General features: G+C 43.9%; 1 protein-coding gene across 1 annotated transcript in view; it reads left to right on the top strand.

The window, feature by feature from the left end:
* Positions 1 to 26,266, top strand: part of norpA (no receptor potential A) — a 553,315-nt gene that overhangs the window by 90,228 nt on the left and 436,821 nt on the right. The window contains exons 6-7 of the mRNA XM_075865873.1: positions 2,147 to 2,284; positions 25,604 to 25,683. Of these exons, the coding sequence (XP_075721988.1) occupies positions 2,147 to 2,284; positions 25,604 to 25,683 (218 nt within the window). The remainder of the gene's footprint in view (positions 1 to 2,146; positions 2,285 to 25,603; positions 25,684 to 26,266) is intronic.

Here is a 26,266-nt window from a genome sequence, read left to right on the forward strand (position 1 = left end):
CCTGACAGGAATTGGTTAAGCGCAGTTGATAAGGAAGGGATCGCGCGTGCCATGTTGAGCTGCGTGCAGGTGGCAGCAAGCGGCTAGAGCCACACTAGCAATGCTAGTAGACTGTAGCCGCGTCGGAAGTTGTGCAAAGGCTTATCTGTTGTGTAGGCAACCGCCCTCCTCCCCCTCGGTGAACGCACACAGCGTGCTGCAGTCTCCTTTCCTTTTTTTCTCTTCCATATGCCCCTTGTTTATTCACTTCGCGTTCCCTCCCTTCGTTAAGACCTCGTCCCTCCTCTCCAGCGGCGCATCTGTGATAAGTGACTGGCGAGGAAGTTCAAAGTGCGTGTCATTACAAGAGTTGGAAACAGACAACGACGAAGGTGGATTGAGCACTGGGCTGGAAATGAAAAAGGAAGAAAAAAAGAAGGGTGGAGCGTTGCGGCAAAGGCACGAGGGAAGAAACAAGAAAGACTGGGCTCGCTACTCGGCCGTTGGGTTCTGGACCCAAGCCTGGTAACAGCTGAGCCTGGGCCACCTGCCACGTACTACCTGCCACGGCCGTGCATCGCTGACGTGCTGCGGCTTCAAGGCATCCTGTGCCAGAGGACACGTGCAGCTGTCGGGCTACGAGCACAAGTTCCAGCGGAGGTGTCCGGTTGGGACGTGGCTACGGTGGTGGTGCCTACCCTTCAAGTAGCCTCCTGGTCTATCATACGGATAAGGTGATCCTGGTCGAGAAGTACCAATGAACTGTGGTGAGACCGGCCTCGTGTCTTGTGTCCATGTTAAGATGAGGGACTGTTAGGTTAGGACTGCAGTAGCGCAAGGAGACAGTGATGGATTGTTTACATAGTATGTCTATGTTATGTGTGCTCATTTTTTTCGTGTGTATATAAAGTGTGGTGTACAAACGGCCTCGTCTTTTCGTGGGTCTCTGGAGCGACGTCTCGAACACCCATTCATGAAGAACTTGCACGTTGCAATAACACACACATAGCAACGTAACAGCATCCAGCGTGCCTCCTTTAGCTATATTCACACGCCAAACTAAATCTTTGGTTCGACACTTGAAATTGCATGCTACGTTACCATACATCATCTGTACCCGCGTCCCTACTTTGGTCCGCGCGGAATGATTTGGGAAACGATGAAAGCCCAATTCACAGTAGGGATTCTTGGGGAGCAATGCCAAAATCCTCGCTTGTAGCGGGAATTCTCCCCTATCGTGTGAATGCTGGTTGCGGAGGGATCCGAAACACGTCGCATGTGACGTGACTGATCCGTCCGCAATCACGTCCGTCGTGTGAATACAGATTTTCAGACGTCCACTCACTGACGCGTTTGTGACAGATTTTTCCAGCCACTACATTATAACCTGTCTTTATTCCTGGGCAACTGCACAGTGAGAGGTATGCATATATATGGGGTTTAATGAGGAAGTAAATGAGACTTGAAAAAGGCTGCATTGTAACCCGTTCTGGACTTTAAGCTTTTACGTTATAAGTGGTCTACACTATATATATGTATATATATATATAATTTTGCAATCTGTAATTTTGCAGAGAACCGTTGCACAAAATTTTGGCAGTACTTCTTAACATGTTAGCTTGCAGCTTGTACAATAGCTTGATCTAGAGTGAAGGAGTCTGGCTTTATGCATCATGATGGGTCATTTTAAAGGGCATATTATTTTGCCCCTGTCAAGCTATTCCTAAAAGCCAATGCTTCATAAAGTTTTCTACTACTACTAAACCATACTGCAAGTAGTATTATATTAGGTTCAGTAAAATAGTATTTAACAATGAGCAGTATGTGTATGCACTCAAACGGACTGTTTAATTTTGTGGAAATTTGCAGGCCTATTCAACATTGACACCCTGAACTGTTCGTCATCATCATTGTCACTTGCTAGTCCGCTCACTGCAAGGCAAAAGTCTTTTCTGTGTTTTTCTAATCAGCTCAGTCCTGTGCTTCCTGCAATGACATTAAACCCGCAATTGTCTCAGCTTCATCTGTACATCTAACTCCTCTCATACGCTTGCCTTCTATTGCGTTATAGGCATAAGAAATTTGGGCTTCTGGGCTTATTACTCGGCATTGTGTCACTAATGTGAATGCAGGTATGCAGTGTGTCTGACTGTGCGTGTGTTTGCAGGATGTAAGACTGTTGGCTGAGCTTAGTAGCAAAAACCGGTATGGCCTGGATGAAGTTTCACTGACCATCTGCTCTGGCACGGACATGGTCAACATCAACTACACCCATGTTGTCTGCCCTGACCCTGAAACAGCCAAGGTACGCATGGTGCCCTTCACTGTCTCCTTCTCATGGTGAATAAAACAATGCCGAAAAATAAAGGGGAGCAAGAAAGAACAACTGTCATAGGCAAACTGGGCAGCATATTTCACAGTTCATCTGAGCTTGCTTCTCTTACGACTATGCATGATAATAGCTAAGGCTTAGTGTGAGCACAAAGTAGCCATCAGTAGGGATATTGAAGGACCTCTCAGTAATGGGAGAATAGTCATTGGTCATTACCAAAGTGATTCTTACCTAAAAGGAAAAATGGCAGGCAGTAATTACGTGAGGCTCGAAAAACTAAGCGCATTGCTTTCTGTAATAAAGAATAACATGTACTTCATTCACTTTAACGCACATTCTGCAAGAAATAAGGAAGATTAGATAATTGCTCTTATTTCGAATAAGATCTGAACCTCATGTTCTTATGATGACAGAAACTTGGTACAAAAATTAATCTGAAGTTTTCTAATCATCCGGCTGTGCAACATTCTTTTCAAATCACCGAACAAGATTAGGAGGTGGTGTTTTTTGATGATGGCTAAATGTTCATTAAAATGTCGGCTGGTTCAAGAATTTTTGTATATCACTAATGTTTTGTGAAATATTGATTGTTCAAAGTAATGGTTTTGTTTATGGTGTGTTATACCACCCTCCTAGGGGTAACAAGTTGAATTTCCTAGCATTCTTAGATACATACTTATGTTGGGTTGGAGACACTGGTAGTAAGCTAACTATTGCAGGTGATTTCAATATCGATGTTGCGAAAGCATCAGAAAGTCAGTTTCAACTCTGTCAAGTTATTGAATCAAATGGGTTTTTTAATGTTGTCACCATCCCAACTTGCATTGACAAAAATAATGCGACATTAATCGATATGTTCATTACTGATATAGAAGCTTCGAAATGTTTCTCCGGCGTACTCAGTGCACCCATCAGTGATCATATGCCTATTTTCATGTTCATAAACGAAGCCGCGAATCGTGCGCCCTTCCAACTTGGAGAACCAATAGTTATTCAAGATATCAATATATATACATTGACTGCATTTCGCAGGGACATATCATTAACTGATTGGTCAAGCATGTACTGCAAGCAACCAGAAGTCGCCTGTAATATTTTCCATGATAGAATGAGTAGGTTTTACAAGAATTGCTTTCCGTACACACAGCTGAAGCATGCACGCAAAGCCAAAAAACCATGGCTGACAAAGACTTGTTTTGAGGAAATCGAACCTAAAAATAGATTGTTCCAAAACTTCCTGAAAAACAAAAACGAAGAAATGCTTAAACGTTTCAAATCCAAGTGAAATAAAGTTAACAGCTTGTTGCATTATGAAAGGAGAAAAATACCTGAACAGCATCTTCAACAGAGATGTGAAGAGTAAACAAGACTTAGCTTGGTCCAGGCTAAACAAATTTCCTGGCCATAATGGTGATGGCTTCCGGCCCACAGAACTCGTGATAGATGGGGACGTTACTTGTAAGGATGATTTAGCAAATTTATTCAATGATTATTTCGTAACCCTAGCAAAGGAACAACACAATTCAGCTTGTACCACATGCTTATCTGGCAGTATCTCAGAGTGCGTTTTTGGCACCAAAAATAGCCGGTGAAGTTTCAAATGCTTTTTTGTCTGTGAAAAACAGCACGTGCTGTGATGCATGTGATTACAGATTAAGCCCATCAATTGCTGGATTATTGGAGCATATCTTTAATCTTGTTTTTTCGAACGGAATTTTCCCCCGAAGTTGCAAGTGACAAAAGTGGTTTGGCACCAAAAATAGCCGGTGAAGTTTCAAATGCTTTTTTGTCTGTGAAAAACAGCACGTGCTGTGATGCATGTGATTACAGATTAAGCCCATCAATTGCTGGATTATTGGAGCATATCTTTAATCTTGTTTTTTCTAACGGAATTTTCTCCCGAAGTTGCAAGTGACAAAAGTGGGTGTGTTATACAAAGAAGGAGGTGAAAATTCACTTAACAATCACGGGCTGATATCTATACTTTTAGTAATGTCGAAGAAACTAGAAAAACTAATTCAAAATCGTATGGTTTCCTTCCTAGATAAACACCACATTATCACTACTTTGCAGTTGCGTTTGATCAATGGCCGTTCAACAGAACATGCTTTTTTAGAGCGAAAGGAATTAAAATAAATGGTTTTGAAAGCAAACTCCACACTTTAGGCATCTTCGTAGACTATGCAAACGCGTTTGACACAATAAATCATACTACGCTGCTAAAGAAATGTGCACACTATGGCTTGCAAGGTGTCTTCTTAGAGCTCAATGAATCATTCCTAATGTATTGGCAGCAGAAGGTAGTCGTGAGCAATAGTACCTCCAATTTACTAAAAATTTCAACAGGTGTAACACAAGGTAGCATATTATGGCCTTTGCTTTTTTGTATATACGCAAATGATATTGTAAAAATTGACCCGTCTGTAAAATGTATTATAAATGACACAACCTTGCTCCTCACTGCTAAAAATTATAAAAACCTAATTAAGGACGCAAATGAGCTACTGGCAAAGTTGACCACGTGTACAAGTATTAACTGTTTAAAATTAAACACATCAAAAACAAAAGCTATAAATTACAGGCTGAAAAATAAACATATGCCTTGTTATGTACCAATAAAACTTGATAGTTCAGAACTTCAGATGGTACAGCGTATTAAGTGTCTGATAATAATTTTCGATGAACACATGTTTTGGAACGCATATACTGAAAAGCTATCTAGCACTTTTTTCAGGCATATTATCGCAGGTGCGTTTCTCGCTACCTAAGGCAGTGAAGCTTCTCATTTATAAATCCTTGTTTTTATCTCATGTTAACTACTGTCATCTTGTTTGGGGTACGACCAGGTTAACAAATATCCACAAATTGCGCGTCATACAGAAAAGGGCTGTTCGTGCCATTGCAAATGTTTCTTATTGCTGTCACACCACTCCCATATTCAGGGCATGAACTTACTAACTCTACCATAATACTACCGCACAATGCTTGTAAAACGCTACCATGCAGGATTAAAATGTGACAACTTTTTAGGAATCATTGCTGTCCTAAAGCACCGCAAAGATTTTCGCAACCCCTGTTTCAATCACACGTGGTTTATCCCACGCATGCGTACCAACTACGGCAAAGAAATTCTTCACTTTTTCTTGCCGTTTCGTTTGAATGTCATATCTGCCATCGGAGTGAAATTATGCATTTTTTTTTTTCAAAACATTTTGTGTCTCTTATCTAACTATCACATGGGCACATGCCCAACCTGACTTTGGTGCAAATTCAGTAGTACTTGTATCAGTACTCTGTAATAATGTTTTTTGTATGTCGAAGAAATAATTACAATGATTTCTTTTTTTTTTTCAATTTCGCCTTTTGAGTTTATAATTTTAAATCTTTATGCTTTATTTTCACTTGCATAAACTATCACTAAACTGCTTGCTCAATATGTGCATTTTCATTGCAATAAAATTGTTGTCTATGCCGCGCATTTGTAAGGGGTCGTGGTCCCAGGCAAGCCCTCTAGAGGCTTCTTGACCACGGCCCTCAGCAACTCGAATGTAGAAATAAATAAAGTTTCAAAGCTTTATTATTGCTGCTATAACCCTTTATCATGGCAATAACAACTGTATTTTACATTTTTCATACCACAACCTAGATGTGACCAAACATACCATCACTTCTCATTAGTGATAACACAGTTCCGAGCTTTTCTTCTAAGTATGTCGTAGAAATAATTGATTGATTATTTTTTTGCATTCTTGTGTTGGACTAAATAGAAACCCAGGTGAAAATTTTCTGCTGATTGGCTACTGGTTCCAGCAGTGCTGGTTTATTAGTATATGCCCAGCAGGTGATAGAACCAGCAGTTGATTGAACCTGTAGTTGATAGAACCAGTAGCTGTTGGTTCCAGCACAGTGTTGTGAGCAGTTGGCCAACCTGGAAATCGCGACATGGAGCACACTTCGAAGCAACAAGCTGGCAATAAGCCGAATTTGAGCTGCATATTGTCAGCCTAGATTTTATTGCAGCTCAAACCATTTGAAATCCACAGCATGTTTCTAACTGGAAGTCAGTCCCTTCATAGCTCAACAATCATTGCATTCCATTTTCGTAATACTTTGAGTTGGAGGGGTACTAGTGTGCCGATTAATTTTGTTCCCTTCAACACCATGTAGTTCTAAAGGTGCTGCTGTTTCAAAAGTCTGTTAAGTATACACAAAGGTTGATCTAAAGTAATGATGATTATGTTTTATTAAAAATCTGTTATACACCCTTAATTTGCCAGCTTTGGCTTGCACTCAATGTATTGAATCATTCCGGACGAAAATCCATAGGGGACCTTGATACCCTCCACAAGTGTCGTCAAAGGCAACACAGTGATGCAGGCAATCTATAACAAAATAAAAGATTTCACGACAGCTTATATCAATCTAAAAAAAAGTGCTACTTAACACGGGAAGCACTGTGCGCGTGGACATGCATATCAAGTGAATTGACTTTTGCATCTCTACAACACCATTAGTTCACCCAGCAAACTAGAATTAGGCACTGTGTTAATATGTCATTACACCGCGGTGATAAAGGAACATGGCTTACATCAACCGGCATACATACGCGCATTCATTAACATCTCGAACACCTATGTACAACGACAGTGAGCCTAATAAAGCACAGAAATGTTTGAGATATGCACGGTTTACTTATATTTGAAATGAATAATGCAGCTTACCAGCATGGAAGACTCGGGACTGAAAGAATGGTAGGCCTCGATCTGCACTCACGAAATCAGACATCACATAACACAGCACCAAAAGCAGCTCAAATAGGCTGATATTTATTTGTTACACATTCTACAAATGAAATTAACCCCTAAATAAACTAATACATGTTAATGTCATGCAGATGCCGGAGGAAACTGCTTTTAACACACCGAAATTCGAACACACAGATGCAACAACGACAAGTCATAACAAGTTCGGCAACGGCAAGGGCACAACATGTGTTGTTCTAAACTGGCGCTAAGACGTCGTGATAAATTATACATTATATTAGACTACTATTTCTTATGCTGTTACCTGTAAATAAATGATACAACTTTTTTGTCGTGCAGTATATATATTACTGTATTGATTAGGTAACTATTCAGCATTAGTTTGAAAAATCGTCAAGAATAGATATGGTACTAATGCTACTGAAAAGTCAATGAGAATGGCGGCGAATTCAATGCTTGACGATGCTGGACACCGTACAAAAAATAGCAATGCAGCATTCTTTATGGCGGCGTTAGCCTCTCTAGCAGCGTTGTAGCAGATGAGAGCAAGCTAGAAAAGTTCAATTTGGTCTGATCATGGCCAAGATGGCTGAATGTTCTGAACCAGAATGCTACTTCCCGTGGCAAATCAACTGCCATATAGTGTAGAGATACTCGTTTGCTGAGTATGACCAAACCTAAATTGGACGTTCAAATTGAAAAAAAATTGTGCGGCAATGGGGCTCTGATCTAATATTCTGCTTTTATTCGAGCTTTCAAAAGCTCGAATCAAAGTGTGTTTTTGCATAATGATGTATACAGTCGAGCCCACATATAACGGCCCCACTCAAAACCAACTTTCTCTTAGAACGAACAATATCCGCGTAACGGTGAAAGTATACGTTGGTTCAATGGCACAAAATCGCACTTACAACGAATGTCTCTGAGCGCCACCAATCGGTTGCAGCGAACGGGGTCGGTGCTCAGCCGACTTCCCGGGAAACTACTTTCAACCATTGATGAGGCATCGGCGAGGCGCCCATACATTCTTATTGCCAAACGCCGACCCTGCCTCCGCGCCCCTCGAGTTGCCGCTCTCCTCGACCGCTTTTTGTTACGCACCCCTCGATGCTTTTGCCCCCCCCCCCCCTCCTCGCTATTCTGAGCACACCGCATCGCCAGACTAATGCCCTAAACCGTGCACGGATTAGGGCATTGTGAATGAAGTACGTGGCAAGAGTGATTTGGAGGAATCGAATTGCGAGAACGACAAAACTTTGAACCCAGTCCCTCATGCAGCTTATGCTACGGGCCTCGGTGAACAAGCACGCTGCTATTTGAAATTAATTAAAAGCACCCTTATCGCTTCTGCTCATTGAAACACGTGCATCACGAACTTTTTTGGGCAAAAGTTTGTGTTTTCACTCACAACTTTTTTAAAAGCTGTGTTTCATTTACTACGAACTTCGGAATACAGCAAACGGATGCCGCGTCAGGCTCAGGTTCATTATAAGCGGGCTCGACGACTGCATATTTGGTAACTTATAAATAAATAAGGAGCACTTGAGATCAGGCTTAGATGTGATCGATGTACAGCATGTGTGCAAACATTCTGAATCGTCTTTAATAATGACTGGAATTCATTTCTATAGCACAAAAAATGAAATAAAGACATGGATACACGATGGGGAGAGATGGATGTCCTGTATTTTTCACGCTACAGAAATGAATGTCAGCTATCATAATCAACTAGCCTGCTCTATCACCTTGACAGATTCAATTAAGAATGCATGCAATGCTATATTGAACTGGGTCAAGCCTACTGAAAACCAGCGAACCACCGAGACTGCCACCATGGGCTGACCTGGCTCAACTGTGTGATTTTTCACTGACCCGATTTAAGAAAAATGACGTCATACCACAACACTTAATTCAAGAATTCCGCACAATCCAGGACAAATACAAAGGTTATACCGAAATTCTCACAGATGGCTCGAAAACAAAACACCATGTTGGCAGTGGAATTGTGACAGAAGGAAGCGCTGTTAGTGTTACACTATCATGTCCATTTTCATTCATGTTGATGTTCATTTTCAGCACTGAAATGTACGCCTTATGGGAAGCAGTAAAAAAAAATCATCACTGGGAATACAGAGAAGCAATCATATACACTGACTCATTAAGTTCAATAAAAGCGCTACATTTAAAATCTGAATACAAACCTTTACTAGGTGATATCCTACATATGATTGTTTCAAATAATGAAAATATGACTGTCCGTTTCTGTTGGGTTCCAAGCCACATAGGGATACCAGGCAATGAAAAGGCAGACGAATGTGCATCTTTAGCAGCACACACATCAGTTAAACAAACAAAGATTGCCCTTAAAGATAGCCTACGTACCATTCATTTAGCATTATCATCAAAATGGCAGCAACAATGGGACTCCTACACGCGTAGTAAACTACGTTTAGTGAAGCCCACAGTGGGCAAATGGAAGTCGTGGGCTCACCAAGAACGATTCATTGAGGTCATCCTATGCCGACTCCGCATTGGGTGCACTCACTTCACTCACAACTTTTTGATTAGAAGAGAAGATTTGCCGGAATGTGAAAAATGTCAACAGCCATTAACGGTTTTACATATTCTAATCACGTGTCCATACATTGAAGCAGAAAGACGAAAGCATTTCAGACCACTGTGCAAACACCACACACCATTGCACCTGAATCAAGTTTTAGGAGATGATTCACTTGTTCTACTGTCCAACGTTATTAATTTCCTAAAATAGAGTGGATTCCTCCATAAGCTTTAGAATTAAAATGTAAATACTGGCTGTCACTAGCCCCTTGTGTTTGGCACAGCTTAGCCTGAGTCGCTCTTGCACCAATGAACCCAATATAACTAACTAACTGAAAACCAGCAAGTTGCCTGCTGGTTCCAGCAGCATCCCAGGAGAAAACCAGTAACCTGCTGCAACCAGGACAGAATACCAGTAAGCACCCTGCTGGGACCTGTACAGTTAATGAGTTGTCTGCAGCGACCGGCATAGAACCATTAAGCACTCTGCTGGAACCAGCGGAAGATCAGAAAGCACACTACTGAAGCCAGTACAACAACCTGCAGGAAACGAGAAAGTTAGTTGCTGGTTCCCCCAGAAACTGTCTCTCTCATTCTCTACATCTTCGTCTTTTTTAGCAGTTTTTATATTTCCTGTCTTCTTGTTTCTTCCTTTTACTTTCAATTTTTCTGGCGGCGAGGGTTAACCCTGTGCAAATAGCCTTCCTTGGTCTAGGCGCATTGGGTTGTGGTAGCGTTGTACGATTGGCGTCTGCAAGTATTTAGTACTCACAAACTTATAGCTTCCGCTCGTTGGGCTCCATGGTGGGTGGTTGCCAACGCTGCTGAATAAAAATAAGACCGGCATGCATAGAGCATTCCCCTTGCTTACCGATTGTACCGGTTTATAGTGGGTACGCACCGATGACATAAACTTTTTTAACCAGCCAGTAGAAACATTTCCTCACTTTAAAGCAAGACCAGCTCAAGTCCCTGCTCTTGCAATTCTAGGACGGTTTCTCGACATCATCGCGAATTCAACAAACGCCAGTTGTGAAACATTGCATCATAACAGAAGAAAGTGCCCGACCAGTACTACAAAGCTCATTCTCAGGCTCAACGTGCGGACGTCATGCCGGGAAGAAACAAGTCCACGAAATGCTACAGGACAACATCATTTAGCCATCTAAGAGTTTGTGGGTGTCACCCGTGGTATTAGTGAAGAAGAAGGACGGTACCCTACGTTTTTGCGTTGATTACCGCTGCCTAAACAAAATCACAAAGTACATGTTCCCTCTCCCACGTATAGACGACACCCTGGACTGACTCCACAGCGTGAAGTACTTTTCTTCGATGAACCTCAAAACGGGCTATTGGCAAATTGAGGTTGACGAGAGATTGAGAGAAGACTGCCTTTATCACACCAGACGGCCTCTTCGAGTTTAAGATCATGCCATTTGGTCTTTGCTCGGCACCTGCGACATTCCAGCACATTATGGACACCATTCTGGCTGGATTGAAATGGCAGACTTGGCTTCTGTAATTGGATGATGTCGTGTTTTCCTCGAGCTTCGACGAGCATCTCCAGCACCTTGGAGCCGTACTTCAAGCTATCAACACCTCTGGACTCACCCGGAAGCCAGAAAAGCGCCGCTTTGAGTACGAGGAGCTGGTGTTCTTGGGACATGTGATTAGCAAGTGTGGAGTTCGTCCCAACCCATGGAAAACAGCTGCCATCGTTAATTGCAGCCCGCTGACAAGAGGGCTGTACTTCGATTCCTCAGATTGTGCGCCTATTACAGGCGTTTTATTTAACGTTTTTTCACAGATTGCCAAGCCATTAACTCACCTCACGAAAAGAAATGTCCAATTCAGGTGGGAAGCGGCATAAGAGAAAGCATTCCAGGAACTTAAACGACGCCTCCAGACACCACAGATACTTGCGCATTTCGACGAGTACACCGAAACGAAAGTACACACCAACACAAGCAGCGTAAGACTCGGCGCCGTCTTCGTGCAAAGGACTGACGGCGTGAAAAGGGTTATCAGTTGTGCTAGCCGGTCGCTATCCAAGGCCGAAGCAAACTATTCCACAACAGAAAAGGAGTGCCTTGCCATAATCTGGGCTGCGTCAAAGTTTCGCCCCTATCTCTACGGCAGGCCTTTGAAAGTTCTGAGCGACCACCACATCTTGTGTTGGCTAGCTAACTTGAAAGACCCTTCGGTCGCCTCGCACGGTGGAGCCTCAGACTTCAAGAATTAGACGTGACTGTCGTTTACAAGTATGAAAGAAAACACTCTGGCGCTGACTGCTTGTCTCGTGCCCCTGAGCCACTGCCGCCCGACGGCCCTGGATGAGGACGGCTTCTTAGGAACAATAACTTCCGACATCTTTGCCGAGTAACAATGAGCAGACTCAGAACTCGGAAGCCTTGTGGAATACCTCAAGGGTAACAGCGCGACTGTTTTGAATGTTTTCAAGAGAGAACTGGAGTTATTTTTCTTGCAAAATAGTTCTCTTAAAAAAGAACTTCTCGCCCCTTGGAGACTTGGTCACCTTCTCGTGCTTGTTTCAGCAATGAGATCAGAAGTACTTTAGGTCCTACACGACGACTTGACAGCTGAACACCTGGCTGTTTTCCGTACGCTCGCAAAAATACAGGAAAAGTACTACTGCCACGACTTGCCACCGACGTCACTCGTTACGTCAGGATCGGCTGCGACTGTCGGTGACGAAAGACACCGCCGACTAGGCCAGCCGGACTTCTCGAGCCCATCGAGTCACCTTGTCGGCCATTCCAGCAGATTGGCATTGCCTTACTGGGGCCGTTCCTGACGTCGAATTCCGGGAACAAATAGATTGTCGTAACTACTGACTACGGAGAGACAAAGGATCGTCGTAGCTACTAGCTACGTTGAGACAAAGGCCCTGCCTAAAGGCAGTGCTGCTGAGGTAGCAAGGTTCTTTGTCAAGAACATCGTCCTGCATTACGGAGCTCCACAGGTCCTCATTACTGACAGAGGTACGGCTTTTACGGCGGACCTAACTCACACGACTTTGAGGTACAGCCAAGCAAGTCACCGCCTACCATCCTTAGACCAACAACCTCACCGAACGTCTTAATGAGACTTTCGCTGATATTCTGACCATGTACGTCGCCGTCCATCCATGGCCCATATTCTTGCCGCACTTGTGAACACGCAGGTCCTGTTCGCCAACTCGCTGTCGAGAGGTCCACCGACAACAAGCCCGACCTAGATTCAGTCCACAAACAACACATCATTCTCAATCCCCATGTTTAATGGGACACCCCAACAAAGTGCCCACGAATGGATAGTGCAACTGGAAAGAATCGCAGCGCTTGCCAACTGGATGCCGTCGCCCACGTTGGGGACAGCAGCAAGTCGCCTGATGGGATCTGCCAAGGATTACGGCTCACAGCATGAGACTTGACAGCAATGGAAGGAAGCGCTCATTCTCATATTCAAACGGAAGCTGACAGTGCAGGAGTTCTTCGAACTGCAGACAGAGCGACGCCTTCAGAGCCACAAGACCATCGTCGAGTACAAGTATTCAAAGAATGCCATTCTGAACAAGGCGGTATACCGTCTAGCAGAGGAAGTATGAATTTTTCTCATTCTCAGCGGCATTGAGGACAACACATGGGCCAACCCACTGGCAGTACAACTGTGCAGCACAGTGATTGAACTCATCGACAGGGTGGCTTTGCTCGACGCGAGGCGTCCCACAACTGTGTGTGCCAATAAGGATAAGAAGCCGCCACCATCTACAACAAGCTGTAGCGAGGATTCAAACCAGCGTGTATTAGCCAGCAGCTCCGCCAACTTGTTGACAGCCAACTCAAACAGCGATTCTTTGGGCTCCCGCGGCCCATCCTTGCTTGTTCGTGCTCCAACTGCGGCGACAAGGGTCACCTGTCCCATGATTGGTCACTTGTTCTGCGAAGAGAAACGAGCGAAGAAAGAGAACAGCAGCCACGGAACAAAGACTACTTCATCGAGGCTCGCAAACTGTTTTTTTCATTCGATGAGTGGCAGATCATCAATCGTGTCCGATACTGCTAACATCCGACTCGTCCGCGTGGGCATTGACAGAGGCGCCAACATATCCATCATGAGTGCCAATGCCGTGACTCACAACATTCCCATGCACTCACGGGTATTGCACGAGAACAGTGAAGTTCTCAGCAGCAGCATAGGTCAAACTCTCGCTGCGACGCTTGGTGTTGCACTGGGCACCACGAATCTGCCACTTGAAGACGTCGTAATAAGGGAACTGCGTAGAAGCATCGGCCTGATTTTGGGCTCGGATTACTAACGAGTCGCCTGTGTCGACGTAGCGTTTCACACGTTGAATGATGTGACTATTGTCCCAGTCAAGCCCACCGAAAAATTATCATCCGAAGTGCCACCCCCCCGAAACAAGGCACACCACACCGCACCAAGGAAGCACTTATCGCGACATGCTGCCGGCACGGCAATCGGACGAGCGTTTTCATGGACAGCGCCATGTGAGGCTCAAGACGAAATGCCCCGCACCGAACGAAGACTTCATGAGTCTGGTTGAAGACGCCACACAGAGGATAACAAAGGGTTGCCACTGAGGTGGAGAGAGAGACCGATTGCAAAAAATTTCGGGAGGAGGGCAACAAGCAATCTTCAGAGCATGTTATCGAAAACAACATATTGGTGAAGAGAATTCGAGAAAGGATGGGTTCACCAGACGGTGATAATTCTTGCTGCCCTCTGAAGCAGTGTTATGATTGTTTTTCTACGACAAAAACGGGCACCTATGTGTCCAGAAGACAAGAGACCTAATCTAGCAGAAGTGCTGGTGGCCATCAATGAGAAAGGACATATGCAATTATATTGACTCCTGCCCCAGACTATCAACGCCTGCATGACATGGAATGGAGGTTGCTTCAACCCACGTGATATTCCTATAGAGCCAAACGCGATGATATCCCTAGATTATATGGGTCCTATAAACGAGAAGGAAGACCACATCCTCTTTCGTATGGGCCACATCACAAGATACACGAATGCCGCGAACCTACCGAGCACCTCGTCGACGCACTTCTTCATGACAAACCAGTGGATTCAGTGATTTGGAGTCCCCAGCGTCATTATTACGGACCAAGCCAAAAGATTTGTGAACAAGAGAACGAACTAATTTCATCACAGACTGGGAATTGCTAGTGAGAACTCCCCACTGTACTGGCCACAGTCAAACAAACTGATTGAACGAATGGTCGGGACATTGAAGCAGGTGCTACGCAAAATGCTAAACCGCAAGTACAAATGGCAGAAGGAACTACCCCCGAGCAACGCTAGCAATCAATGCCATGAAGCGTCAACATTTAGCAGTTGCTATCGTTTGGGAAAGTACTTTGATCCAATATACATTCATTTGACGATCAAGAGTTTGTCTGGTAAAAGCGGCACGGGGCGTACGTCTGTACCTGCTATATTTGCCTATGCGAGTTCACGGGCTGACCCCCCGTCCTGCAGCCATCTTGGAATGCAAAGCGCCATCTATAGCCTGTGGGCTTTGCAAAAACAATAAGTGATCCACAGGAAAGTCGTTAAGGATTCATACTGTTTTACGAGTTTATTGCCTTTAATCTATGGCTGTGTTAGCTGTGCACCTTTGCAGCGCATTCCCTATCAATAAAAGCGACTATAGTAACCGGAGTTTCCTGCACAGCAGTTGCGGCAAACAGTAGTTTTGTTTTCAATCTGTTTGCACTGCACTGGCCGTGTGCTTGCCTTCAGAACTGCGTCATCACTATCTTGGTTCGAATCGACGTGGTTGAATCCGCAGCGTTGTGGCAAGCAGTACTATTGGGTCGAGTTGGTGCGCCTTGGATGCACGCATACAGTCGTGGTCACGTCGGCACGACCTCATTCGTGTTCGAGTGGTTGCGGCAGAATGTGGTAACTCTTGGACAAGGTGCGCGCTGGCCACACCTGCGTTTTCATAATGCCATGAACGTCATTCACGATCGCAGGACTAGTGATGCAGAGCAGTGCTTTTGTTTTGAACGTGACGTCAAAAACGTGGCTGGAATTCTTGAAGGTTCTGCCACGGTCCACACGTGCATGAAACCCTGTCCGAGCATCTGAACGTTGAAATATTTACTGGAATGTGTGTGTGGTGGCAGAAAGCATGTCGCCCATGAAAAGGCGGGTGTTTCGATGTGGCCGCGCTCTCTAGATGCCATGAGCTAACAAGAAATGGCCAAGTTGGTAGTGAAATTTCGCTGCAGTTCTAGGCAAGTTTTTTTCCGTTGTGTGGGGGTAGCCGTGAAAAGTTCGTTTTAGCAGAAGTATACAATAAAGGTATTCGTTGTTATGAGGCATTTTTCACATTGTTTTCTATGGGCAGCTGACGGGGCATAGAAAATTATTTGTCATGGCAGGAATTTCGTTGTAGCGGACTTTGCTATAACGGGATCTGACTGTAATCTCTATTAAAGAATTTGACCCTTGCCCAGAGTAAGTTGTAGTTTCAAAATGAGTTTGCTATATGACACCCGGTCAAATGCTTTCAAGAAATTCGGCAGTTAGATCGATTCGTTTGATGATCGTTGCCTAATGAGACGTCTTGTTGAAAATACCATCAGCACCAAAATAAGGCAGATGAAACCCAGACAATAAAAAGAGACAGGGACAGGAAGCTGCTGGACTATCAACTGATTTTATTTCGATGAAAACACGAACAAGAAACCAATGAACGCAAACAGCAGTCACACAGAAAGGCTCCCCATCACTACATGCTAGAATCACTCTCCAGATACCGGAGCTCTCTGTCCTTTAGGAACACAGATAGCACGCTTGCACACTTATCAGGACCAAGTTCGGAGATCTAAAACGCTTCAATAATTTCACCCAGCTACTGCGCATCAGCCCTTCCAGCCACCAAAACATTGCTGAAAAGAGGGTCGCAACCGTGCGTCTTGCAATGAATCGGTAGATTTCCACCCATGCCGATAGGAAGTTAATTGTCGTGCTCATGGATCCTATTATTAACACACCTCCCAGATTGCTCAATATATTCTTTGCCACAGGTCAAAAGAACGTTGTTGACAATGCACGTCCCACACCTGCTGAATCTGTTGACATGCACGGTATTACACTTACACCTACTAGCTCCATGCTTTGCAAAACGCTTACATATGCTGCCCGAGATGCAGGGCACTGATAAAAAACAAGCTTTCTGCGTTTCTCGCTGCCACCTTCTTAACATTGTGTGGGACACCATGTAAGTATGGCATAACAACCACATTTTTCTGCTTTTCACACTCCTGACATTGTCTATAAGGCTGTGTCTTTTTGTTGCGCTCAGATTCTGCCACAGCTTCAATTGTAAGCTAAGAGTAACCTGCATACAACAGCCTTTCAACCTGGGGATGAAAACTGCTTAGCATTTGCTGTGTACAAATCATTTCCAATGCATTGGAAATGCAAAAGTTCACAATAGCAAGCTTGAAGGTTGTTATGCCCAGCTTACATAGTGTCTAACAGAATCTTAAGAAGGTGGCGGCAAAAAATCCTGCAAAGCTTTTTTTTTTGTGCTTAGCATTTCAGGCAACATACGCAGTGATGCTACTGCTGCGCCAATTGCGCCAAACTGCTCTGAATTGCCCTGGCTGCTACACGCTGCTACATTTCCGCCAATTTGGCGAGTCTGTGCCCAGCCTGCGCCAAAGGACGTGCTCCAGTTTTCAGAAACGAAACTCCTTTAGGTTCTCCTGTTGCAAATGACATCATGATGTACCTGTGTAAGGCGCAACCCGAGCCAAGCCAAGCCAAACTGGGCCAAATGTCATTGTTGGGACCATGGATGGTTTGGACGCAGTGAAGGTTTGATTTTTCTGACTTTCTAGAGGACCGGGAAATCATCAGAAAAAAGATAAATGAATTTTTGTTCCGCTCAGGTAATGAAATCGCCACAGCCCCGTCTTAAATAGCTGCAATGCCTCCTGGTGTACTCTTATCAGGCATTTTGGTGCACACCCAGGCTGCCGTATATACACAGAGGGAGGACCTATCGTCGTCCATTTGCAAATATGCGTTGCATGATGAGCGCCATTGAAATCAGCAAAGCTTGGAATAAGTTGCGGATTTATCGCATGGAGCATGTGGAAACGATGACACAGAACATAAAGGGTGTGGCAGAATAGAGAAATTCTTGTCCAGACTCCGCAATGCGTGTGTGCACTTAGAAGATCCACCACTGTATGAAAATCTCCAGCGACACCTAGCACTTCCTGCCACATGAGACCGATCGTTCCTAGTTTTGTACAGAACATCGCCTACACAGCTGATGCCGTTCATACTGGTGTGATTTTGTACGCATGTGTTTCTCATTAAAATGTGTTCTTGATGCCCACTCCATTCCTGTTCGCACATGGGCGCAGTGATGGCGAGCTGATTTCGTTCGTGAAGGCACTTAGTCTGTGCAGCGCACTTAGCCGACTCGCACAGAGAGGCAGCGTGGACGGCGGTGCGGGTGAGCGATTAAAAGTGGGCAGTACGGCGACAACTGGACCACGTGCAGTAACAAGCAGTTAGCTGAAGATGTTTATGATAAAGTGATTAAGTCTTACTGGTGTGTTTGCCACATTGCTTCCATCATGCCTTCAAGCATTTCTGGGGCTTCTTCGTTAGACATCGCTTCACTGCACGATGGTACCGGCTCCTTCAAATCTTAGGGGTGAAGCCCCTTACGCTGTGGGTCATATGTCCTGTGTCGTCGTCGTCATAGTCATGTAGTAGCCAGTTGCATTGTATTGCATGTCAATAAAAAAGGTGTCACAGCATATCCACGAAGTGAATGATGATGAGTGGGGTGAAGCGTTCGTGCTTCCGTGCATCCGTCCGCTTCGTCCTATCGTCACCATTCACCTCATGATTTTGCTATGATTTTTTTATCTGCTTCACCCCATAGCATTTATACATTGTAGCAAAACTGACTTTCTGACATTACTGTGAGGCCGAACGATTCTCTAAAGCGTTCGTTTAAGCCTACGAGGTCATAGACGAAGCAAAGGTAGAGACTTTAAGTAATGCTGTTTCATACCGGGAATGTCAGCTGAAAGCTAAAAATTTCAGACGCTGAAGAGTTTCAGCGTCACAAATTTTAGACATTCTTGTACATAGACATCCATAGGGCTTGTAATGCTGTCTCAAAATCATCTGAACTTGCAAGCATGTCTGAGAAATCTGGCGTTCGAAAAATCAGCAGTCAGCTGATCTTCAGCCACATTATAATGAAGTGATATAGTTTTAAATTTTGTCATTGGCTTTGTCTACTAAATATGGTCAGGTTATCTGTTGATGATTTAATTTTTTTTTACTCTATTATGCTTGAATAGCAAGCAGCACATTGTCATTCTATCATTCGTGTGTCATGAACAAAGTATTCAAAAAACAGGAGGAAGGCCTGGATGGAACTTTGCGAAGAAAAAAAAATTGTAAACAGGTGTTGCGGCTGGCCAACGTTTCAAGAAGCAGACTTGTCTTCTTCAAGGCTAGAACAGAACAATTCTGTGCTGAGGAAGACAAGACCGGGACGTCGACTCGACTTAACCCAAATCTATCAACACAGTAGGCATCTTAAATTTAACTCTGGCATTACCTGCTCCGGAATCTATTATTGCTGCTCCAAAATGCATTTTTGTATGTTCCAAAAGCTGCCCCAAAGGAGCTTAAGCCAGTAGTATCACTGCATATGTAAGCACATTGGGAAGCATGGAGCTGGTAGGTTTAGGTGTAATAATGTGCTTGTCAACAAATTCAGCATGTGTGAGATGTGCATTGTCCTTAGCGATCTCTTGACATGTGGCAAAGAATATATTGGGAAATCGGGAAGGAGTCTTAATGATTGGATGCGTGAGCACACCAAGTTACTTCCTGCAGGCATGGGGGGAAATCTATGAATTCATTGCAAGGCATGCGTTTGCCACCCTCTTTTCAGCAATGTTTTGGTGGGTGAAAGGGCTGATGCGTAGAAGCAGCATGAAATTATTAAAGCATTTGAGATCTACAAACTTGGTCCTGATAAGTGTGTGAACGTGTGATTTGTGTTCCCGAATGCCGAAGAGCTTCGGTATATTGACAGTGATTCTAGCATGTAGTGATAAGGGGCCTTTATGTGTGATCGCGCACGTGCTCATATTGGTTTCTTTGCAATTTCATCGAAATAAAGTCAGTTGATAGTCCCGCACCGTGTCTTTTTTTCAACAGCAAATTGCTTTTGCAGAAAATGAAGTGTGCGTCGAGTGTTGTGTGGCACCCATTTTAGGTAACATTTACCTAGTGAAAGTTAACAGCAATGTGTGTACCATTTTAAATTATGATTGGGTCTCCCATATCTTCAGATACGTAGATGACTTTCTTATTCTTTTAAATATTAAACCAAATGACTGCCTCACGAGAGTCATTCGGGACATACTGGCGGTGTTTCAGTCCTGCGCCACTTATCTATCTTTCACTCAGGAGGAACTACTTAATAATTTCATCAGGTTTTTCAATCTGTCTCTTTGTTGTGATTGCGTCTGCCTTCTTTTGGTGTTGCTGGTATTTTCACCAAGACCATGTACCAACTTGCCTAACAAGCCACCTTAATTAATGAGACATCTAAAAATGAAAGTAGAGAGCGAAAAACGAGGCACAGGAGACAAGTAGACAGTAACCTGTGTCTCTTGTGTCTCGTCTTTTTTGTGCTCTACTTTTATTTTTAGGTAGTGCACCAACTCGCCCAACACCGCATTCTGCTAATGAGATGTGTCTGACAGCACGAATTTCTCTTTTATTTATTTATTAATTCATTCAAAATACCTTACACGCCCTGCAGGGCCTGTAAGAAATTGTAAGGGGAGCATCAAACGATTATTTACATGGTCTATACACATTCGTTCTAAAGAGCTATGACATACATATTAAGGCATTCTACTCTGCTCTGAAATTTTAGTTTTTCCACTTTGAAAATCGCTCCAAATTTCACTTTGTTGGTAGCGCCACTAAAGCTCAAAAAAGGGAGCACAAAAAACTGCAGCACCTTGCAGCGACTGTAATGCACCAACTGCACCAAAGAACACCAAATCATCTTTATTGTGCCATACTGATAGTATCAATAGAAATTGACAAATCGGCAATAGCCATGCTGGTTCGTCAAAGCATGTGCAGCTTGTTCTCGGGGCGACCAAAGTCACAAGCACGTGGCGTTGCGTAAGTCCCAAGTAATCTACGATGCTATGCTTAGTGCAGACGCAACTTCTGTTGTGCAAGTTGACTCAATGGCAAAACAGGCTCTCAGAAGTTAGGGGCTCGTTATGGTTATCCCAATTGGTACCGTGTAACTGTGGCGGCTCTTCATCGGTGGATGTTGTCTGATCGAGGAGCACTGGTAATAGCTAGTTAGAAGAGCCGCACTGCACGTAATTAAAGAAATTTTCACTAATAATTGACCGCTTGCCACCAGAATGTCATTCCCGTCTATTTCTGGACATACTAGCAATCTAATTTTTCATGCTTCGCGACCACAGAAGAACACATGTTAAACACGTTGACACTCTTACACAAGTATCCTTTATCTATGCATCTTCATCCAGAAGAGCTTTTTCGTAATTGCATTCACCAGCACATCTGCGTTTGCAATCACTCTTTTAGTAAATGCCCATTCTATCTTTTGAGCTCATGAGTGCTATGGGATCAGAATTCAAGTTTTCCGTGTCCTTTTTCTTTAAATGCAATTTCAATATTAAAAGCATGTCTCCTGGTTAAGGAGCTGCCATTAGGTTTTAATATGTGTGACTTTCACCTCGGGCAGTGAGCGAATTCATCAGTGCATGCAGGTGATGACCTAGCTGTTTCTCACTGCATTGATGCCGAAATCGTAGCTGCCGTTGCCGATGCCACAGAAGTGTACCCGTGCGGTTATGAATATGCCGATGCCTTTTCTGCCGCCGCTAACCAACCTTTCGCTGTGCTACAAAGCTTGCTTCAGCGTTCTGCGTAAATCAATGCTGTTGCGGTCGAAGGAGCTGCTTTAAGGCGAAGGAATGCTTTAAGTTAGGCCTTATACGCATATTTCGTATTTCGAATTATTGATACATCGAACTGTGTCACCATCCCTTTCGAGTTCGATATATCCGGGATCGACTGTAGTTGCAAAACCCATCTCCAAATGGAAGAATCATAGTTTCATAATCGATGTCCCTTGATCAGCACTCAATCCAATACATCACACACAGTGCAGCAGTAAAAACCACTTGAACGTGCTGGTCATCACTCTCAACACTTTCTCTAGATAAAACTGACCGAAAATAGCTATTTTTATGCAACTGTCACATGGGATTCTTCAAGGAAACTCACTAGACTAGCAAACAACGAGCGCACACATGTACAGATCGCTCCATGACTAGCTGTCCTGTGCTGCAGGAAACTATGGTGTCATTGATTTATTTGGCGTATTAGGCCGTTGTCGTTGATGATGTTTAGTCAAGAGTCCGACGGAATCCCGTCTGGTCGGGGACAAACATAATGCAAAATAACAAAAACGCCGACCAAGGTGAAATACGCAAAACTTAAAAAGATGTTTCAGCTCCCCACACGGGAGCCTTGTTCACAGTGCTGTGAAGAAGGCTCCCGTGTGGGGAGCCGAAACGTCTTTTTAAGTTTTGTGTTTTTCACCTTGGTCGGTGTTCTTATTTTGCATGATGATGTTTCCCTAAAAAAAAAGTACAACTTGTTTATGCTCTATTTTTAACATAGAATAGGCCATTACTTAGGAATAACGTTAGGAATCACCAAGAAATAATGCGATGAGAATAGCACTTGCTACTAAGATGTCTAAAAAAATTGCGGCAGTGCAGCATTGTTCATGGTCGCAGCATAGGAAAGAGCAAGCTAGTAAAGTTCACCAATACATATTCGATTGTGGCAGTGAATTGTGAAGGTTAAAAGTAAGCCTTTTTTTCGCAAGGAAGGAACTGCTATTGTTTATACACTAGCTGTTGGTACAACGGCTCAATCAGGAACTGAGCAAGTACTCGGTTGGATGTCTACAGTTGTAACCTTTTGCAATGCCATGTCGGCTGGGGACACGGCTACTGCAAAGGTAAAATAAAGGTGCATTTTGCCTCAGCCACATTTTTTTTTTTCATTTTGTTTTCTGGAACCCAGCCGTACGAGGAGCACCTATGATCCCTGTTGTAAAATGTATTTTACGTGCCATGGGATGGATATTCCAAATCATTCTCAAAAGCACAGCCTGCTTTACTGAGGGGGGGGGGGGGTCATTTTAGTAGCGTTTAAAAAAAACAAAACAAATATAGAATTGCTTAGGTAGCCGAAACCTGTCACTTGTATTTAGAGCAATTTTTCGTGCAGCTGCAATTTTTTTGCTCAACTATAGCACTCCTTGCTCAAAAAAGCGAATTTCATGCTGATTGAGCAAATTGTTTTGCAACTTAAGCTGGGAAAAATTTTAGTTACATAACTTCCAAACTGGGACTGAAAAACTTCAAGCTGGAAGTGGAAATGATGCCCGACTGGAAAGCCATTTCCAGCTCTAAGTTTTCCAGTCCCAGTTCGGAAGTTATATTTGCAGCTGGAAATGGCTTTCCAGTTGAGAATTATTTCTATTTCGAGCTGGGAATTCACAACCCATTTTCATATGAGGTGGCCAGCTTGCGATAAAGGCTCAGTGCATACACCCGTTATGGCCGCTCCAGGAAGCGAAGCATGTTTTGGTCAGTCTGATCATGTTAAAAAGACAATATGTAAATTGGTGTATAAGCCGTCTCCAATGCCTGCCGATACAGTGCGCACACCAGCGATTGTGCCCTAAAGTCAAAGTGCACAGTTGCTGCTTTAAAGCCAACCCACCCCCACCTTGCATTCGTTCATGCCCTTTGAATATGGGTGGCATGTTCCTCTCTGCTTGAGTAGCAACTGATGGAAGGCCTGGCACACAGGCGGATGTTATCGCGTAGGCCCTCTGTGCAACGGAGATAGCTCGGCCCTTTTTACTTCTGCTTCAGCCGCATTCGTTGCCCCTGTTTATGCTTTTCTACCAGCGCATAAAAGATATGATGCGCAGAGACAAAATTATCGATTTTGACATTACCCAAATCATGACAGCGACAGTAGAAACCAGTCGAGAATGTTCATATACATTCATGCCCACATATAACAGGCCCACTTAACACAACCTTTCACTTAAAATGAACGATATGTACATGACCATGGAAATATCTGTTATTTCAATGACACAAAATCGCATTTACAAGGAAAGGCTCTGAGCACCGCCGATCGGTCAGTTACAGCAAATGAAGTCGTTGCTCTGATGACTACCCGGGACACCACTTTCGACCACCGATGAGCCATTGGCAATGTGCCTATAGATTCTCATTGTTAAATGCCAATCCTGCTTCGGCAGCCCTTTAGTTGTTGCTCTCCCTGATCATTTTTCAAACGCACCCTTCTATCCTTCTTTCCCCTGCTACTTTGAGCAACTTGCATCGCCAGATGAGGATCATGTTTTCACACTGCCATTGATCTTTCGAAGATCGGTCGGCTGACTAGTCTCCCCTCAGTATTTGATTGCTGATCTTGCCACACTTTCGTTGCCGTAGCTGGCCTAGAGTTACCAGACAATCTGCCAACATCGTCGGCTGCTGACGGTACCTGATCGTCCGCGTCCATGTCTTGCCTGGATTGTTGTCATATCGTTCCAGTACATGCGCTTATGCTACCCCACAGACTTTGATAATTCACGATTTGTCTTTGTTAAGGACCTATTCTTGCTCACTTTCCACTCCGCTCAGCATGCCCTCCGCACTCGTGCGGAAACGTAAAAACAGAATGAATCGCGAATAATAAAGTCAGCGGCTCCACAGAAGCCCCCTGGTACCATAGTGCGATTATTTGTTCTTTGTGCCCGCAGGCTACTCTCCCAAATTTCGCTGCGCGTAAGTTGCGCCTTTCTTGGACCTTTCAAGCAAGTACCCGACGTGCCTTCCTCTCGTATTTCTTTGTTTTTAAGGTTTCTTTGTTTAAGGTTTGTTTTCAGGTCGCTGAATGCCCCTCTCTCTTATTTCATTGCAAATTCGGAACTCTGCCTGTTTCTTGTAAGTCTGCTTTCCTCTCTTTGTCGCAACTTCTTCACCCGTCTCCACCATGTCACAATGCCGGCCACGCTGGCTCAAATTCATTAGTTTAATTTTCTCACTAGAAATGTGCCCAGAGCAATTCCATGCGTCCTGGCTTGTATGTGTCCCATGCGCGTCTTGCTCACTATTGGTGTGCGTGTGTAGTCAGGATGCCAGATAGGATGTCTTCCGTGCCTTTTCCTGCCGCTCAACGCAATGTCGAAAGTGCAACTGCTTGTCTTGGGCATAATTTGAGAGTTTAAGACTTATTTTAGGTTATCCATTATGGTGCTAGAAGCTTTTCACATCCGATAGGTGATTCTTGCCTCAGCGTGCCTTTGGTTTTGTTGCACTATTATGAATACCAACTGTTGGATCTAAATGTTTCTTAGCTGGCTTTGTTGCAAAGTGCATGTATAATATTTATTTTTTATTTCTCACAAGTTCGTTGAGGTTTGAAGGGTGCACAGGTTCAAGGTTTTTTGTTTTCTTTGTAGGCTTTTACATTAGGATTTATTTGGTTTTGCTCTTTCACAGACACTGTGGTTGTAAGAGTTTGATGCCTTGTTTGTTCTTTCCTGCATGCACAGTGAGTGAAATAGTTCTATGCATGTCCTGCAAGAGCCTTTATAAAGTGAATGCTTCAGGAAAATAAAGTTAGTTGTGAGTTGGCACTCTTTCGGTCTCTTCTTCGTTCTTTTCGGTTTTTAAGCTTGCACCACATCTTTCAAGTAACGATGCACCAACTGGTTCAAGATAGGGTGCTGTTAGTGTTATACAGCCATGCAATATGTACATTTTTCCTGCAGGTGTGGCAAGCTGGCCTACGCAGCATCACCAACAACATCAAAGCCAACAATGTGTGCCCTGCCACTTGCCTTGAAAAACAGTTGAGTCTGACTTTTTTCCACATGTAATATCGGCAGGAAGGGCTTATTGATGCAGCCAGTGGAAACGTTCATTGGCATAGTTTTAGAATGGCGGCACGACAAGGAAGACGAAACAAACCACATGAACAGATCTGTTCGTGCTTTTTGTTGCACCGTTCTAAAATTATGCGTCCTTATCAATTCGCCCAACTGTTAGTCCTACTTGAAACTCAGTGGGTTTGTTGTGAAGGTGCCTTTCGCATCTTCTAGGATTCTCTGGGCAATCTCACAAGCACCAGGGGCACTTATTCAGTATGCTGGTGTAAGGAGCATAACTACTTAGGTAGGTTTAACATGTTTGAGATGAAGATGTGAGACACACAGCGCTCATCTGTGTTCTGTGTGCCTCCCGTCTTTTCCTAAATTGGGCTAAACCTATTCGGGTATGTACTAACTCGTCCAAGTCAAAGTGCTATTGGAGCATAACTAACTTGATTCCACAGATTGTCACACTCACTCAATTGTAATTTGGCTGGCAGGTGCCCCTTTCATGCCCCTTCGTCAGGCTCACACAATGCACACTGTGTGAGTCTGACGAAGGTG

This window comes from Rhipicephalus microplus, chromosome 6 (genome assembly GCF_043290135.1).
Source record: "Rhipicephalus microplus isolate Deutch F79 chromosome 6, USDA_Rmic, whole genome shotgun sequence".
NCBI lineage: Eukaryota > Metazoa > Arthropoda > Arachnida > Ixodida > Ixodidae > Rhipicephalus > Rhipicephalus microplus.